This window comes from Neopelma chrysocephalum, unplaced genomic scaffold (genome assembly GCF_003984885.1).
Source record: "Neopelma chrysocephalum unplaced genomic scaffold, ASM398488v2 Primary Assembly neopelma1_116, whole genome shotgun sequence".
Lineage (NCBI taxonomy): Eukaryota > Metazoa > Chordata > Aves > Passeriformes > Pipridae > Neopelma > Neopelma chrysocephalum.
Genome location: NW_020897778.1, coordinates 1,191,617 through 1,208,839, shown reverse-complemented (window position 1 = coordinate 1,208,839; position 17,223 = coordinate 1,191,617). Strand labels below are relative to the sequence as shown.

At 48.1% G+C, this 17,223-nt stretch overlaps 1 protein-coding gene across 6 annotated transcripts in view; it reads left to right on the top strand.

The window, feature by feature from the left end:
• Positions 1-715: 715 nt before the first annotated feature.
• Positions 716-17,223, top strand: part of LIMK2 (LIM domain kinase 2) — a 31,299-nt gene continuing 14,791 nt past the window's right edge. The window contains exons 1-3 of one of the 6 annotated variants that reach the window (XM_027696669.1): positions 716-777; positions 3,331-3,430; positions 16,824-16,959. In XM_027696669.1, coding sequence (XP_027552470.1) covers positions 762-777; positions 3,331-3,430; positions 16,824-16,959 — 252 coding nt within the window. In that variant the 5' untranslated portion in view covers positions 716-761. Of the gene's footprint in view, positions 778-3,311; positions 3,431-6,471; positions 6,538-9,611; positions 10,321-10,697; positions 11,949-16,823; positions 16,960-17,223 lie in introns of those variants that run through there. The other 5 variants (XM_027696670.1, XM_027696672.1, XM_027696668.1 and 2 more) reach the window with 5 other exon arrangements.

Here is a 17,223-nt window from a genome sequence, read left to right as displayed (position 1 = left end):
GGTATCCCTTGGAAGCCTTTTTCCCATAAAGAGGAGAGAGAACTGACTGCAATAGGTTCAAGAGGTATTGAAACATATTTAACTAGCACTTATGTTTTAAAATACGGAATTTTAATGCATTGGGGGGCCTTCCATCTATGGGTGAGAGATATAATGGATTTAGAGGAGGCTGCAGAAACATGACTGGGAGCTCTTATTTTCGGGCAATTCCAAGATGAAATAGTCTGAAAGTGTTAACGCTTGGTTCCCCTCTTTCCCCGGTGTGCTTTTGTATGTACCCCTGCCCCGCACCCGCCCGCACACGGCCCGGACGGCTCGGTTAGTGCGTTACCGTTCTTCCTTCTCCTCCTCCTCCACCTCCTCCTCACTAATTTTCACTGTTGTGAAAGTGATTTAGAATTAAAAAAAAAAATGGTTTTACATTGACCGGAGTGCGCCGCCATTCCTTCGGGGGGCCGGGAGCGGCGGGGACGCGCCTCCCTCAGGGGGCCGGGGGGGCGGGACCCGCCCAGCGCCGCGCCCGCCACGGCACGTGCGGGGCGGGGCCGTGGGGCAGCACGCGCTGTCATTGGCCGGCAGCGCGGAAGGGGCGGGGCGGCCGGGGCGGGGCGGCGCGGGGATTGGCGGGCACGGCGGGCGGGCGGTGTCGATTGGCCCGCGGGGAGGAGGAGGGCGGGGCGCGGCGCTGCGGGGCCGCGGGAGGCGGGTCCAGGTGCGGCGGGACCCGCTGGCGACGGGCGGGAGCGGGCGGCGGGCACGGGATGGAGGCGCTGCCAGGTGAGCTCGGGCCGGGCCGGGCCGGGCCGGGCCGCGCCGCGCCCTCGTGGGAGGGGCCGCCCTCCGCCACCACGGGAGCAGGGGCGCGGGGGCGCGGTCGCGAGGCCGCGGCTTCCCCCCGGTCCGTTATGCGGGCGCCGGTGCGTCGGCGGTGCCGCGGGGAGGCACCTGCGGGGCTCGGCGGGGCCGCTGCCTTCGGAGCTCGCGCCCTGGCTGGGTGTCAGCCCATGTCCAGGGAGCGGGCTGCAGCCGGCCCGTGGTTCCCTCCGCCGGTCCTCGGCTCCACGCGCGGCGCGGGGGTTCCCGACGGTCCCGGTGCAGCGAACCCCTCTGGGAAGCGATGGAGGTGCGGCCGTAGCCCGCACGGGGTCCTCCAGCGCGGGTGCCGCCGGCCCGGCTGCCCCCGGCCCCGCTGCCCCCGGCCCCGCTGCCCCCGGCCCCGCTGCCCCCGGCCCCGTGTCCCGCTCGGGGTCCCGCGGTGCCCCCGGGGCTCGGCCGGTGCCCGCCGGGGCCGCTCCTCGCTGGCCGCTCCTCAAACATTCCTGCCGTCCTGGGGGACCCGGCAGGACCTGCTACATTGATTATGTCCGTTTGCTTTTCCTTCGCGCCGTTTCCTGCTCTGTTTTGTTCATTTCCGTCGTTTCTCCTGGATACTGAACAGTTTCGGTCGGACTTAGGACTGTTCGTTTCCGTTCTGAGCTAATCAGCCTTCCCGGGGACGCTCAAACAGATGTAGCACCGCAGCAGCGTCGGGCGGCTGCTGCCGGGGCTTGGGAGCTCGTGGGTCAAGTCCTATGTGATGGTTGTGGAGGAATCTGTTGCTTTTAGTCAGCTGTGGCGTAGTCCTTGATCTTTACATGTCTTTAACGGGATCCACTGACCACATTGACATGTGTTCCTTGTGCTGGTGGTACTGAACGGGAGGGCGTGGAGCTGCAGGGTGTCTGGTTTGCAGGTGTTTTTGGCCTGCAGCAATTCCACAAGTGCAGCTGACTTCCAGGGCTTGCCCTGCTTGGAGAGGAGAGTCTCTGGTCCCTGTACACGCAGGTACAAGCACGTGTGGCTTTGCCTTTTATTCCCAAGCCCGTTTGGCATGCTGAAAAGCAATTTGCTTTATAGAAGAACATGGGTAGTGCCAGCTTTTTCCAAGTTTCTCCTAACCCTTACTCTGCTGTGCAGGTCTGAGCTCAGGTGCAGTTCTTGGTGTTCTGGAGAGCAGGAGGGCACAGGGGCAGGTGCTCCCAGGTGTGGAGCCAATGCCCAGTTGGGAACTGAAGTGGCAACTTACACCACACGTCCCGTTTGAATGAATCCTCTGAGCCCTGCAGTCTGCAGGGAGACGTTTCTGGGTGCTGCCAGTCTGCTGGAGAGAGTGGTGCCTGTGGCTGAGCAACAAGTGGTTTTCCTCCTAAATCACTACTTGTGTAAAACATGCAAGATCTTCACCTTGGTTAATTTTAAACATTGTCGCTGACCTACACGGTGGGGTCAAAGTGCATGGAAGGCTGATGGCTTCTGTTTTGTGTAGCTTCAAGGAACTTAATCATGGTATCGACTTGCCTGAGCAACTACCAAGTTGTAACGTTCTTTGGAAAATGGAAGTTCGTGGTTTGTGGTTTTCCTTCTCTAAGTGCACTTTTTTCCTTATGCAACCCTTAATGCAAGCAAACTGTCGGTTGCAGGAAGAAACAGGTTTGAGATCTGCTCAGCACACGCTCGTTGTGCCCTCCTGTGCTCATCCAGATCCCTGACTCTTTAGTATGCCCGCACTGCTGTTGGGATTTGGGATAGCATTTATCTGTGTGCCAAATGCTCTTTGTGCACAGGCTTTCATTCTGTTTTCCTAGCTCGCCTGCATCTAAGGAACCAGCTCTGGGGCTTTCTGGCAGTTTTAGCAGAAACTATTATAACTCTATTATAACTATTTTAAGTATTTTCTGAAAGGGCAATAGGCCAGTAGCATCACTCTCTCTTCCTAAGTCTGACAGTAGCCTGGTGTTGGCTGTACAGCCTCTACAGGAATATTCATTCAAGTGTGTAATTCCTTCCCGGTAGTCAAGTTGTTCTCTACTGAATAAAGTTTGCCTTTCCTTTCTTTCAGTTCTGGGAAATCCATTTAATTATACAAATGAGAGCAAACGCTGTGTGCTGAGTCAGTGGTGTGGGGGAAGCAGTAGCGTGGCTTCCTGGCCTAGTGTGTTTCTCTGTGGGAATTGTTGTACTGGAGCAGTCAGCCTTCCTGAAATCTCTGCTCTGGCAGAGCTATAACTGAGCTGGTTTATGTGGAAAGTCATATTGTTTCCTTCTGCAGAATGTGAAAGAGCAGATGTCATGTCCGAAGAAAAAAAAAAGGTAATATCTAAGATGTCAGAGTTTGATTTGGGAGCTCCACTCTCATGAGTTACAGACTGCCTGGTGTTGGTTTAACTTTCCAAGTGTGAAGATTTTCCTGCCAGTTAATTAATTTAAGGTTATTCTTTAAGAGGGAGGCAGCAATCCTTGTTTTCTCTGATGTAAACTGGTTGCTGTTTGTCATGTTATCCCTGCATGCAGGTGAAGAAGTCTGGAGATGTCTGGGATGTGGGGACAGCATCGCTGCCGGGCAGCGCCTCTACAAGACTGTCAACGAAGCCTGGCACATCTCCTGCTTTCGGTAGGTAAAGCTTTGGCCTGCTAAACCCTCCTCGTGCCGTTCCACTGGCTTGGGACCTGGTGCTGAAGTACCTGGGTGAAGTACCAACATAAACCAGGAGCTGTCCCTGTGATCTCTGTGCCTGAGCTGTTCTGAGCCCTTGTTTTCTGATGTCCCTCAGGGACCAGCGTCCGGTCCCAGCATCAGTCAGACGCTGCCTGGCAGAGGGTGGCTGTGCTGACGCACACGGGATAAAGTGCAAATAAAAGCTCTGATTTACTGGTGGCAGCAGCAGCCATGGGCTGCACGTTTGCCTTCAGCTGCATTCCAAAGTAGTGCCCAGGCAATTTGCATAGCCTGTTGCTTTGTCCATATGTGGTAGATGCATGGTGTTATCAGGGTGCTGATACAGGGGAGGGAGGACAGGGAGATCTTGCCTTTTGCTTTCTCTCCTTTTCAGACACTTAAGACAGACAAACTTATGAAATCTGTTGGATAATGTTGCTGTCAGCAAGGAAAAAAAGGTATATCTGCCATCTGTTTTTCTGGTGGTAGGAGTAATGCCCCTTGTCAGTGTTTCATTAATATTCAGTCCAGTTTTCATGCTCCAGAACCACATTTCTGAAGGAGCCTGTATTTTTGAGAGGGGTTGAGTACCTGCAGCTTCTACTGGCTTCTGTGTTGGCTTGGATTTGGAGAAGCTAATGTTTTGGATACTGTCAAAGAAAATAGGGGGAAAGGAAGCCAAAGTGTGGCTTTGGAGGAATGTTTGCTGTGCCAAGATAAGCATCTACTGTCCTCGTTTAAAGAACAAAATACCCCAACTTTGTTGAAGTGAGGATTATGGTTATTGGTGTATTTAAAAGAAAGAAAACATCTCATGCTGCCAAAGCAGTGCTGGCTCTGTTGATTTGGAAAATGCTGAGAGTTACAATGTCACATTAATAATCACAATTATAGCTTGATATCTTGACAAATCCCAGTGTTTTGGGTTTGAGTGTTCATGTTTAGCTATACTGCGGCAGCTTGTCTTATTCCTGGTTTTCTCCTCTCCCTAAAGAACTAGTATTCTGTTGTTGAGCTTCCCTAGATTCTGCTAGTAGCCAAACCCAAAGCTGTGTGTGCTGGAAGTCTGTCTTTCTTGGATGTATTTCTCTTGTGGGTCTTGACTTGCAAATGTCTTGGTGCTTCTTTCTCTTGGGGCTGTCAAGGTGGGGAACAGCTGAGCTGGAGGCAAATCCTGCCCTCGGGACACTTCACAGAGAGTTTGATATCAGAGGTTATACTGTAGAGTGGAAGTTTGGTTGTTGGTTCTGGGTTGGTTTGTTTTCTGCAAGTGAAGACACCAACTTTCCTCCTGAGCTGTGTGATAAGTGTTTGCATTTTCTGCTGCACCTCTTGTGCTCTGTGCTTTCGCCGAGCTCTGGCACCCGGCTCGGCTGCTGTGCTGAAAGAACAGCTGGAATCTGCAGCAAAGGAAGCTGCCCTTCCCTTTTTCCTACTTCCAGGAGAGAACTGTGCACAAAAACAAGTTTCCAGTTTGCCCTGTGTTCCTCCTTTTCTTCTGTTGTCCCCAGACCACGCTGAGCAGCAGTCTCGTGCTTGATATCCCAAAGCCAAACTTTAGAAAGGCTCTGAGGGAAGGAGCCTTTGGCAGCTGGGAGCTGTGAGTTCCGGCAGCCCTTGTGGAGTGTTTTTTACAGTCTTCCTGTGGATTAGCTGACTCCCTGGCCTGGCACATAATTTCTCTAATGCTGATTGGCACCGCTCCAGGCTCGTTAGCTCTGTTTATTCTTGGTCAGGCTTGGCTCTGGCAGGAGCTGACGTACATCCATGTCTCTGAGGATTTAAGTTTTTGTCACTTCCCTCCTTCCTCCAACTGCCTGTGCAGGAGCTTTGTCTCTGGAACCTGCGTTTTCTCTGCTGTGGCTTGAGGGACGAGCAAATCCCCGTTCGTGTATCTGGGATATTTTAAACTGTTCCTTGGCCAGCTGGTCCTTAGGCTTGAATCCGCCGGGTTGGATCTGGCTGAGGACGTTTCTTAGATGTTTCTGTCACAATGTCTGTTGTGAATTAACTCTGAATGTACTTTTGTGCCTCTGAACTCTGTTGAGACAGCGCACACTTTCAGAGGTCACTGCTTTTCACGGTTCAACTGGATTTGGAAATTGCATTGCACAGAACTTCCAACATTACACCAAGAAAGGGAAGGAGAGAAGTGGCAAAGTACCCTTTTCCTAGGGCTGGATCACTTTTACCTCAGGGGATTATTGGAATAGCTTTTTTTGGCCCAGACGTTGCTGGTTTTATTGTTTTCAGTCCCAACTTTTTTCCCTATTATGAAATAGAAGGTAACACCTTGAATTATACTTTTGAATAAAGTTTTATTACCAGTTTTTATTTTTGGTGGTTTGTGTTGTTTTTGTTTTCCCACTGTTAATGACAAATGAAATTAAAGACAATTCTCACTTTCTGTAGGGATATTGCATATTTGAATTGGAGTAGGATGGGATGAGAAGACCCAGATGTGGCTGCATGGCTTTATCTTAAGGACAAAGTATTTGTTAAAAATCCAGTTTTGATTGTTTGAAAACCATGAATTCAGATCCATCCTGTAGACTACATGCAGATGGAAAATGCTTTTGGATACATATGAAGAAAATAATTGGAAATGGTGGTTGGAATTCCTACTGTAGCAGGGTGCTTAAGAACTTTTTTAGGAAGGAAGAGAGCTGAGGTTCAGTTCCTTCCTAACCATGAAATAACAGAGGATGTATATTACCATGGTCTATAAAATAAATCTAATTTAAGTAGCCAAGCAACACAGACTTGCAGCAGAAATCTCAACCAAAAGCCAAACCCTGAAAAACTGTTCACAGTATATCTTCAACAAAAGTAACAGAAGGTGATGAATTAATGATGATTTTACAGTTACAGATTTAAAAATATACCAGTTAGTTTATACCAAAACCAGCTAATTAAAAGCTGAGACATCATCAGGAGTTTGAAGAGCAAAAAAGCTCATCTCCCATTTTTCTTTTTTTTTCCCAGAAGAGGAAAGGGAAGCAGAAAAAATTTGTATGAATCCAAAATTTTTCAGTATTAGGTCTAAAGCACTGGAGATGATGGTGAGCAGAAACTAGTAATCCAGTTTGAACAAATATTTCCTTTTGCTTAATACATCAGATTTTTATGGATATGCAATGCAGTGTGACCTCAGGAAAAGTTCTCATGGCTTTCTGTTTTGTTATGACATAATTTGTGACTAACTTAAAAGTATAAACAACTGTGTGGCCAAAAGGTGTAATATATATTTTTGACTAAATATATATTAAGTATTTTTATACTGGTTACATTTAAGTGATTGTAAGCAGTAAATTGACTTTGCTGTAGAAGATTTTGGCTGAAATTAAATAGCCTTGAAATAGTTAAGAAATTGTTTAAAGTTTAAATTAAATTGTTTAAATGAAATCTAAAGTAATAAACCAAAATTTGTTTAAATCACAGTAAAAACTGCCTTATTACCTGAAGTTAAATTATTTCCCTGACAGGCTGTTTAGGGTTCAGGTGCTTGCACTCTTTTTGAATGTGTTGCTCCATTTCAGTCCCTGTTAACCTTTATTGGGGCAGGAGACTAAAACACAAGGACTGTTGTAACCACCAGAGGGTTGTTCTCTCTGAATGGATACTTTGAAAAAATGGAACAGTGTTGGCAGAGTGCAGGAGAACTCCTGGCTCTGTCTCCTGCTGGTATTCTTTAGTGAATTTGAAACCAATCCTCCTTTTGACCATTTCTCGGTAGTGGAACAAGGTTAAAAGTAGATTCTTCCCAGAATCCCTCATCTCTGCAGTGTGACAATTGTCCATGGTCGGAAAACAGCCCTGGATTAGCTACCTGTGCATCCAGGGGATGCCCTAAGCTCCAGGCTGCTGAGCAGAAAGAGAATCACTATTAATTTGCCAGCTCTGGTGATTTGATTGTCTTACACAGATGCAGTTCTCCTATACTGAATGCCATTCTTTTCTATACTAAATGCTATATTTTGTGTGTTACAGAAATATTTTTTTGCTCAGCAAAACTTAGTAAATCACTTTGATTCTTTTTACATTTGGGGGCAGGGGAAGGTAAGCCAGGCAAACTTGTGTTAAGACTGCATATAGTTAAACCTGGTTTAGGGGTGCAGGATAAACTAGATGACTTCTGAGGGTATTTTTCTAAATCTGTGTTCTGTTCTGTATATCCTCTAACCATCAGCTTACATTTGAAGCAAGTAATTTCTGTGTCTTAGGAATGATCAAGAAATTGGTCACTTAATCTCCAGCCACTGTAGGGTTTGGTCTCCCATACTGTTTACTAGCACTTAATTATCCTCAGTATTAAAACGTTTGGCACAATCTTCAGAAATCTCCTGTGTTGCAATTTAAATCAATTTTTTCTAGACATGGTCACAGAAAACAAGCTTTTCCCCCTGCTTCTGTTATCCATATAACCTTTTCCAGAAAGCAGCAATCGTGTCTCCCATCAGTCCCTCCCAGACAGAAGAAACCCTGGACTTACTTTTTTCTCCAGACTGTATTTTCTGGACTTTGGATCACTTCTGTTGGTTCAAACTGGCACAGGTCTTCATTTTCCAAAAGCAGCTTCCTGCCCTAAAGACAAATGGATGGATATGAAGCACAAATGTAGAAATGTGGACACGTGAAGATGTAAGCAAAGGTATATATTAAATTAATTTAAATTGTGGGGATGTTTGGTGCTTTGAATCTTCCTTTAGATTTTCAGCTGTAAGCACAGGGCAGGTTTGTACACAGAGCAGCTGAATTTGAGAGCAGGGCAAAGATCAGTAGTAACAAAAGGCAGCTGAATTAAGGTAGAAGCAGGAAGAAAAGAATCTCCTCCTCTTCCCTGTCTTCTCCAGTTTCTGGCAGTTACAGAAAGCTAATGACAGGGCCTCAGAGGTGAGAGCTCTCCACTAATCCTGCAGACTCCTGGGAATGCTGCTTTGGTGGTGTCTTCATCAGCATTGAAATTCGTCAGCTCACTATCAGATTCAGGGAGAAATAGTTGCCTCTTAGTGCACAAATCACCAGGACAGTTGAAGAGTTCACAGATTCAAAAGAACAATGAAGCACTTTGCAGGTGGCCACATTCCTCAGGGGAATCTATCAGCTGCAGGACGTCGATGACCACCCTTTATGTTTAAGGAGGAATGGGGCATTCCAATCCAAACTTTCTTTTAGTTGTGTCGGCAGCTTATCCTTTAGGGCACTGTTATCAGAGCATTATCACATCAAGGTAACTGGAATTACTCACACAGCCCAGACTGCGGTAGGCTTTCCTCAGAAGTGAGAGGGGATCCTTCCAAGAGGAGTGCAGCATTCTGCACAGACCGAGGAGTGAGGGTGCGGTGCTGGAAGTGCCAGTGTTACTGCCATTGGTGCAGAAGTCACTGCTTCCCAAGCCATATATAACCTATGAGGTACCAATAGGTTGAATTTCTTTGGTTTGCTTCTCAGCCCACACACATTCAGGAGATCTGCAGCCATTAGGCGAGTGTGGTGCAGGTAAAAATCCTGTCTCCACCTTAATGTTGTGTTTAGTGATGTGAGGCACCGAGAAGCCTCACTGTTGTTCTGAAGTTATGCTGGTGCTTACAAGCAATGCAGCGATGGAGGTGGGCTTTGCTTCACTGTTTGTTTTAGTTTACTCAGGATCCCTGGGCAGGAGCTCTCGGAGGTACGTGCAGATCCAAACGAGATTGGTTTCAGGAGCTGACTCTGTCTTTCAACAGCAGCAAAGCACGTGTTACATCTAAGTGCCTTGGAATTGCAGTGAGGTGTTGGGATTGTACTGAAGTATTTGGAATGCCTCCAAACTGCACCCATGCTGAAAGAAAGGCTGGCTGCAGACTCCTCTTCCCCCAGTCCCACACATATCCAAGTGCCTGTCTGTGCCAGGATAAATTTGTGTGTCTTAGGGCTGGTGGATGTGCTGAGCAATACATCTGTCTGCAGACATGCAGGAGCTGTGTGGTAAAGAGGGTGTTGAGAGCTTCAGCCCAACCCCAGCTCGGTTAAGATATATCATGGTAGCTGTGTGATGGACTTCCGTGGGGATAAATCTAATGCCTGCGACTCAGTTGGTGATAAATATCATGTAAGTCATTGTCGAGGTTTTTCATGTGTTTTTTATTTATTATAGCCCTTCTGGCAAAAGTTACTGCACAGTTCTAAACCCTCCCGTGATTGCAACCTGTTTGTAGTGGAAATGCTGTCAGCGTTTGCGAGAGAGAAAATGCTGATGTCTGACTTCACCTGGTGAAAAAGAAGTTTGCTTCGGTGCATTGTGGCCCCCCAGAAATGACACAGAAAAAGTCTTCCCCACACACACCTGTTTATCAGCATTTTTGAAGTACAGTCATTCTGGCAGCAATTCAGATCTAGAATGTAGGAACACATTAACACCTTTTCCAGAGCCCTTTTATCAGAGACATTGTGTTCTCAAATAGGTCATAGAGACAACAGAAAAGGCAAGAAGTAACAAGAGAATTCTGTGTAGCCAAAAGTAACTTACTGGCTGCTGCTGCTGGGGCTCGCTGCAAAAGTAAAATCATTTTGATAAGATGTTTCCTGTTTAAATAGACATTTGACTATGTGTCCTTTGGCTTTAAGGAAGTCTTAAACAAAATCCTTTCCTAGTTGCTTAGCTGTCTGGGTGGTTTTTATTACTTTGAAGTTGGGCTTTATCTGCTGGCTTCATTCACAGACTAGCTGGCTGCCTATCACATCTGTGGATCAAATCTTCAAAGGTTTTGTCTGAAGAGTTGGGATTTATGAGGTCACGTGGAATCCCCCTTGGAGGGCGTTCAGCCCATGGCAGCAGAATTGCGGGGCAAAGCTTTTGTCTGTAGGTGAGGCGGGCGGGGAGGGCTCGGCGGGGCTGGGGGTCTGTGCGCGGTGGGGAGGTGCCGGTGGCCGGGGAAGCGCTGGATCGCGAGCGCTGGCCCCTTTTCAGCACGCAACATATAGAGAATGTGGGAGACCAGAGCGCATTCCTAGACACAGACTCACCGTGTTGCTGCTTCCAGTCGAGCTGTGTGAAATGTCAGAAGGAATTAGACCCGTGCTGGAACTGCCGAGCACATCGGGCTCTGCAGCACTGGGCTTCACTGCGCTTTTACAGCCGGCCTTACAAACTGCACTCAGTGGGGGAAATGGGGATACTTTTTTCCCTTCCGAAAGGTGCCTGCTTATTAAAAGTTAAAAAAAAAAGGGGGGGAGGGGGAAATAAAAAAAAAATCCAAAAAGCTGCCTGGCTTTCTGCTTACTTCAACAGCGAGCAGCAGCTGTCAAATCTGCAGCCAAGCCTGCCTTGTTCCAGCCCCAAGCGTCCCTGGAACAGTGTGCCAGCTGAGACGAGCATCTCCAGGAAAAGCACATTGGAGTCTCTTGCCCCTGGAACAGAGCACGGTTTGCAGGCTGTGTTCAGGCATGCCAGGCTTTGCTGACTGTACAGAAAGGGGCGGGCTCGGTGCAGCAGCACATGTTTGGTGCATTTCTGAGTGTCTTGCGAGCAGCTTTAGCTGATTAGGTCACTAGAGATCATGCTTGGCTTCAGACGAGCACAATGATACAACTGTATGTGCTGCGAGCGGGAGAGAGAGTGCTCTGTGCTGATTTATACCTCAGCTTCCAGTCAGGAGATGAAGATTAGGTTAAAGGATTGTAATGATCTCTGTTAAAACAGTGTTGGAAAGGAAGCTATTTTTCCTTGGCTGCAGCACACTGTGAGTTACCTCCTGCAAGAGGGTGAAGGGACTGTAGGTGCTGTGAAGGCAGTACAACCCCACTCACTGTGCGGGGTTTAGGAATGTTTATAGTAAACATTAATTTGATGTGTTTGGAGATGCGGCTCGTTGTCTTCCTTGAATTCTCCATCAGAATGTGCCGCTGCTGCAAAGAGAAGCTTCACGTGTTTGTGCTTGTATCCTGTGGCCGAAGCCGCTCTCTTTCAGCACTGAATACGCAGCCCCTCTTTGGGTCAGAGCTCCACCCCTGTGAAGGAGCAGAGCCTGTTGAGGCTCTGGAGCCGCCGCTGTCCGCCTGCCATGGCTCCTCCTCCCCTCCCACCCTTGGGTGGAACTAGGGAAGGGAAAACTTGACAATAGTTAGCAGGCGGCAGAGCTCGCAGGAACCACTGCAGCAGCATGTCCAACTAGCCCGGTTAGCAGGGATTCTGTCCTTCCCGAGGTGCTGCTGCTGCGGAGTGCGGGAGGAGATGGTTATAGCCATGGGAGCCAGGAAAAGTCTGAAAAGGAATGAGCAGCCGAGAGACCTGGCATTCCTTGGGCAGCTTCAAAGAGAGGTGAAGTATCTGAATCAGCGCAAGAGTAAATGAGCCCTGGCTGCTGCCATGTTGGCAGAACAGAGCTGTTCAGAGGCAGTTGGACGAGTTTGTGGCTGAGCCGGTTTATCCAGTGTTGAAGATGGGAAGTTACTTGTCTGCCCCAGCTTACTTCGCTCCCAAGGATCCCTTTCGGTAAGTGTTGCCCAGGATTAACACTGGACCTCCAGAGTGTTGTTTTCCCTCCTGTGATGGAATCCTATAGCGTCAGTGTGTGAAGAACGAGGTCAGTGCTTGTGTGCCGGGAACAGCCGGCCTCAAACTGGGATCCTGTATGGCTTTGAGGAGGCAACAGGGGAGATTCTTGCTGCCAACCCCTTCCCAGCTCTCGGCTGGAGGGAGCGGCTCCAGTGTGTGCGTAGCCCAGGCAGGGAGCACGGGATGTGCCACTGTGCCCAGTGCCCCGTGCTTTGCTCACTGGCACAGGAATGAGATTACTGTGGCTGCTGCTGCTTCTCTTCCAAAGCTCCTTGTGCCTGGGCACAGCACAGGGTGAGCTGAGGTGCTGCTGTGGGAGTGCAGGAAGGTGATGTAACCTGCAGCGAGGCAGCACATAATCCTGTTCGAGAAAAGAAATCAGGTACTTCGCGGGTAACTAGGGATGAGCAGCACACTTCCCTTACGTGGAAAGGGTTCTTCTGGGGTATTTTGGTTTATTCAATTTTTATTTGTTCTAGGTCCAGTTGAACAAATGAGGCTCGAGAAAGGTTATAGCTCCAGAATAAGGCTTTGATTGCTTTGCATCTCGGTGGTGAGAACAGTTAGTGGGGCTGAACACAGCCGGGCTGGTGACTGATGTGCTGATGAGGTGGATGGATGAGGAAAAGCACAGCTTGCACTTTCATTGTCTCCCTCCTATCCCCTCTGCTCGGATTTGCTTGTTATTGATCCTGTTCTGCAAACACTTTTGTGCTGATTTGGGAGTAAGGAACCTTTTGTTGAAGCGGTCTAGGACAGGAGTAAATATTGTTGTGCATTTGCTGAGCTTCTTTAGGCAACTTTCTGAAACAGCATCTGCTTTCAGAAGAGGGAAAGTGAGCAGACATTCATTATTTGTAATATGCGTAGGGTATTATGCTAAGCCATAGATACACCTTCTCCTAAGTGTGTGGAAATGGTTTTGCATAGTCAGAGCTTAAACACTCTGTCTTCTAGTATTCTGTTTTCTAGTATCTGTTCTTCCCTGTCTGGTGTCTCTTACGTGGGCAGTGCACACACTCCTGCTGAGCCCGGGTGAGTAAGCCTTTGGGTCAGCTGCAGGCTGGGGCTGTGCTTTATCCTGCAGCTTTCTGTCTGTGTGGCTGTGCTCCCCCAGCTCTGCCGGCAGGATTGGAACCAGGGCTCTCCCGAGCCCGTGTAGCGTTAACTGATCCGGCCTGACAGTCAGTGTGAGGGGGGCATTTTGTTAATGAGCCCTTCTCAAAGGGATCTGTCTCTTCAGTGCCAGGGAAGTCTTTGCTTCCATGAGGGTATTGGCTTTCATCTAGCTGTAAAAGAGATGGCACATCAATTGAAACCAGGTTGGTTACCTGTTGTGACCTGATCCTCCTGCCACCCCCCCAACACCGAGAGTCCCTCCAGCAGCGATTTGTGAACTCTTTCTGCACCTGCTGTTCTGCAGATCACCACGACTCAGCACTGCACCCAAATGCTGCCTGGGGTTCCTGGGGGATGGCCGTGGGAGGCAGATTAATTTATTTTGTGTAGCCAAGGCTGGGAAGTGAAGAATCATAATGTCTGGTCTGTATAATGAGAGCAGGGTTCTGTGGCTCTGAAAATGGTGGCTGGGCAGCAAGAGGAAACACGTCAGGTATGGCTGTTACCAGTCCTCCATGAAACTTGATTGCCATGGTTTGTTACTCTGTAATAAGAACAGCAAATCATCGAGGAAAAGATTAGTGGTTTCTAATCTATAAAAGACTAGCATGGAGGAGCATGAAATCTTCCTTTCTTTTGGTCATGGTGACTGGCAAAGGGTAGCTTGCTAAATACTTGCAGCAGTAGTTGTGTTCCTCTCTCAGCTGATGTGAGCCCTGCTGCAATGCCACAGCTCTAGTGAGGAGGGAAAGGAAGAAGTTGTATCACCTGTAATAAAATTCTGACATGATAACATTCAACAATCTCGTCAGCGAGAGCCATGTGGAACAACCATGTGATGCTTTTATCATTTGGGCCGAGGCACTGAAACCATACCTGTGCTGTCAGCCAGTGTCCCACACCTGTCAAACCTAAAGCCTGTCCTAGGTTCCAGAATGCATGGTAAGTAACAAAGGTGCTGCTTGGCATTGTGGGCTGCAGCCTTGTCCTGTTGCTGGCAGAGATTAAGGAAGCAGCCAGTTAGGCCCATTCTCAGCATCCAGCCTCTCTGGGACTCTGTTCCTCTTGCCTCATTGCCCAGGGTGGGGTTCTGAGCCTTAAACTGCAAACTTGTCCTGCCCAGATTTGTTTAATTACATAGCAAAGAACTGACTGCTTGCTGGCTCCACCTCCTCACCTTCGTTTTGCTATGGGTGTGTTTCACATTAGATACCAGTGCTTATTTCCGGATGGAAACAAAAAAACCCAAGTGCTGTGAGGTTGAATCAAACCATGGAGAAGTAGAAGAGAGGTAAAGGACAGACAAATGCACATAATCCCCTGGAGCCCACCTAAACAGAGTTGAAGTTGTGTTGCTTTTGCAGAAATTTTAGATTTTCTTAGGGAGAAAAAGGGGTGGTTGAAGGTGAAATTGAAGAGGGGCGAGGAAGGGAAGGTGTTGTGCCTAAAAACAAATAAATAACCCACCTGGTTGGAGAGAACTTAGACAGAAAGCCAGGTGTTGAAGTCCTGGTGGAGCAGTCTCCAGCATTGCTGTCTGCATCTCAAGTGCAGGTCTGGTCACAGCTCCCTGCTGGAAGATGTAATCACTCGTGGAGCACACACTGGTACAGGCATGCATGCAGAAGTTGGATAAGTCTGAGGGATCCGATTTGCCCGTGCTGAGCCAGATGTTCCTGCCACAAGACGATAGAAATCTTTGCTGTTAGTCTCCACTTGCTCTTTTCTCCCTCCCACTCACCCCCTTGCTCATTCAGCGAGGGGTATTTACTGCAGATGAAGCCGAAGGCCGGTGGTTGGAGGCAGAAGCACTGCCATGCCCTCTGGGTCTCCTGCATACCATGAGCAGGGTGTAACCACGGCAGTGCCCCCAGGCTGGGGCTGCAGTGATGGATGTACCACCTACAGCAGCCTTGACTTACTGCTCCCTCTGCTCCAGACAAAATTGGCAGGGCCTGTTGCACGAGCTGAAGTTCTTTCCCATCACTTGGAGGGGGGGCAGGATTTGATGCTCCTCAGCTGGGAGAACAAACACTGTATAAGCCAAATATGTTAGAAGGAGCAGTCTTCCTGAGGGTAGGGTACGGCACTAAGTACTTCATGAGGTGTTTTCCCCTAAAACCAAAGGCTGCTTACGAGCAGCCTTACCCGGTTGCTTTGCAGTCTCTTGAGATGGAGCAAATAACTCAGTGTTGGAGCACAACCAGCTTCACATATCATCACGCTCATTACAACTGGTGGAGTGTACAAGGAATGTCTTTGGCACAAATAAGCTTTTGGGAAGCTTGTGAGAGGTGAAGTGAACAGTAGCTCTCATCTTAGCCCTGGGAGCATGTAAAAAGTGCACCTCCAGTGCCACCAGTGACTCAAGTGCACTGGGTGCTGAGGGAGGATCCCCACTGACCTAACCCCCCACCCCAGTGTAGTAACTGGGACAGGTGTTGGGGTAAGAGGCAAAAGAAACTCTTCCACCTTTGGGGAAATGACAACATTGATCCTCGAGGTGTTTCTCGGAACTGGTTATTGGTGACTAACCCACCTGGGATCCCGGCTCACAAATGGCCAACACCAGACTTATTTTCCTTTTAAAGTCTGAGAACGTGCTGCCCAGGGCTAATGAATAATCTTTAGTGATGCAACTGCTGTCTGTGCCTTATCTCTGCATTGTGTCACACCTCTGTGCTGCTGAAGAGGCAGGATTACTGTGTGTTTGGAAAGCCTGAACATCTGGGTTCTGCTTGTGATTGCTAAAAGGTATCTGCAGTAGAATTGCTGCATCTTTTTCTTGTTTCTTTTTTTTTCTTTCTTTTTTTTTTTTTTTGGGGGGAGAGTTGTTTGTTTGTTTGTTGAGGAGGTGTAGATAGAGGATTAATAATGGTCGCTTGGAAATAGGAGCTGACACTGATATGTGAAGGATTTTGAGACTCCATGAAATTAGAGAAACAGTTTTGTTTAGGATTTTTTTCCACTGGTTGCCTGTGGTGTTTATTTTCTCGTGCACTGTCATCAGAAGGGAGCAGTTGGTGGGGAGAGGTGGAGGACTTTTCTCAGAGTTAACTGGTGGGTGCAGTGAGTGTGTGGAGCTCAAGGGATGAACTGCTTTGAAAACTCTCCCTCAAATGCAGAGTGCTGTGGTTTACCTTTTGGGAGAGGTCTGCTTACAGAAGAATGGAAAAGCTTTCCACAAAGGTTGGTGCAAAACTGGCTTTGTGTTGCACAGGGAAGTGGATCCTGCCTCTCTGTGCCCCTTCCTAAACTAGCTGAGGAAACAAGTGCTCTGGCACAGTATGGTTGATGCTACAGAAACACCAAGTAGGAACACAGCAAAGCTGTCTCTGTGCTGGGCAACTCTGTGGCTGGAAACTTGCATCCAGGAAGAGAGAGAGATCAGAGGAACAAAATATAAAGCAGAATTTGTAAACCTACTGGTGTGTTTTAATGTGTGGGATTTGCTTTACACTTTGGAAACTTCCTTTGTACTGGTTGATTCCACCTCTCCTTACAAACCTCAGGTTTGGGTGTAATTTTCAGCTGAAAGAGCGTTGGGAAACAGTAGAGTTTAGTGCATCCATAACTAGAAGAGCTGCTGGTGAGCTACTGCTGAATGTCTGTGTTCTCCATGCAGGACAGGATCTCTTTTGTTGATTTGTGACTTGTTGCCAAATGGAACTTTGTTCCTTTGTTTTCTTCAAGGTGCTCTGAATGTCAGGATCCCCTCACTAACTGGTACTATGAGAAAGATGGGAAGCTGTACTGTCACAAAGACTACTGGGGGAAGTTTGGGGAATCTTGCCATGGCTGCTCTCTGCTGATGACTGGACCTGTGATGGTAAGGACAGAAGGATTCCTGCCTGAACTTCTCAAACTTAGTTAGGTGTTGTCCTAGGTATAAAGATAACCAAATAAACTGAAGGTAACAGTCTCCTTGCTTCTCTAATCAAATAATAGGAATGGAGCCTGTGTGTGCATCTTCTAGATAAAGATTAGTTTTGAATGGGGGAGCTATGAGGATCTGAAGCATATGAACAAAGAAAGTAAAGTGCTGAAATGCACAGGCCTGAGAAGCAGAAAAGTGATTTGGGGGACATGTTTC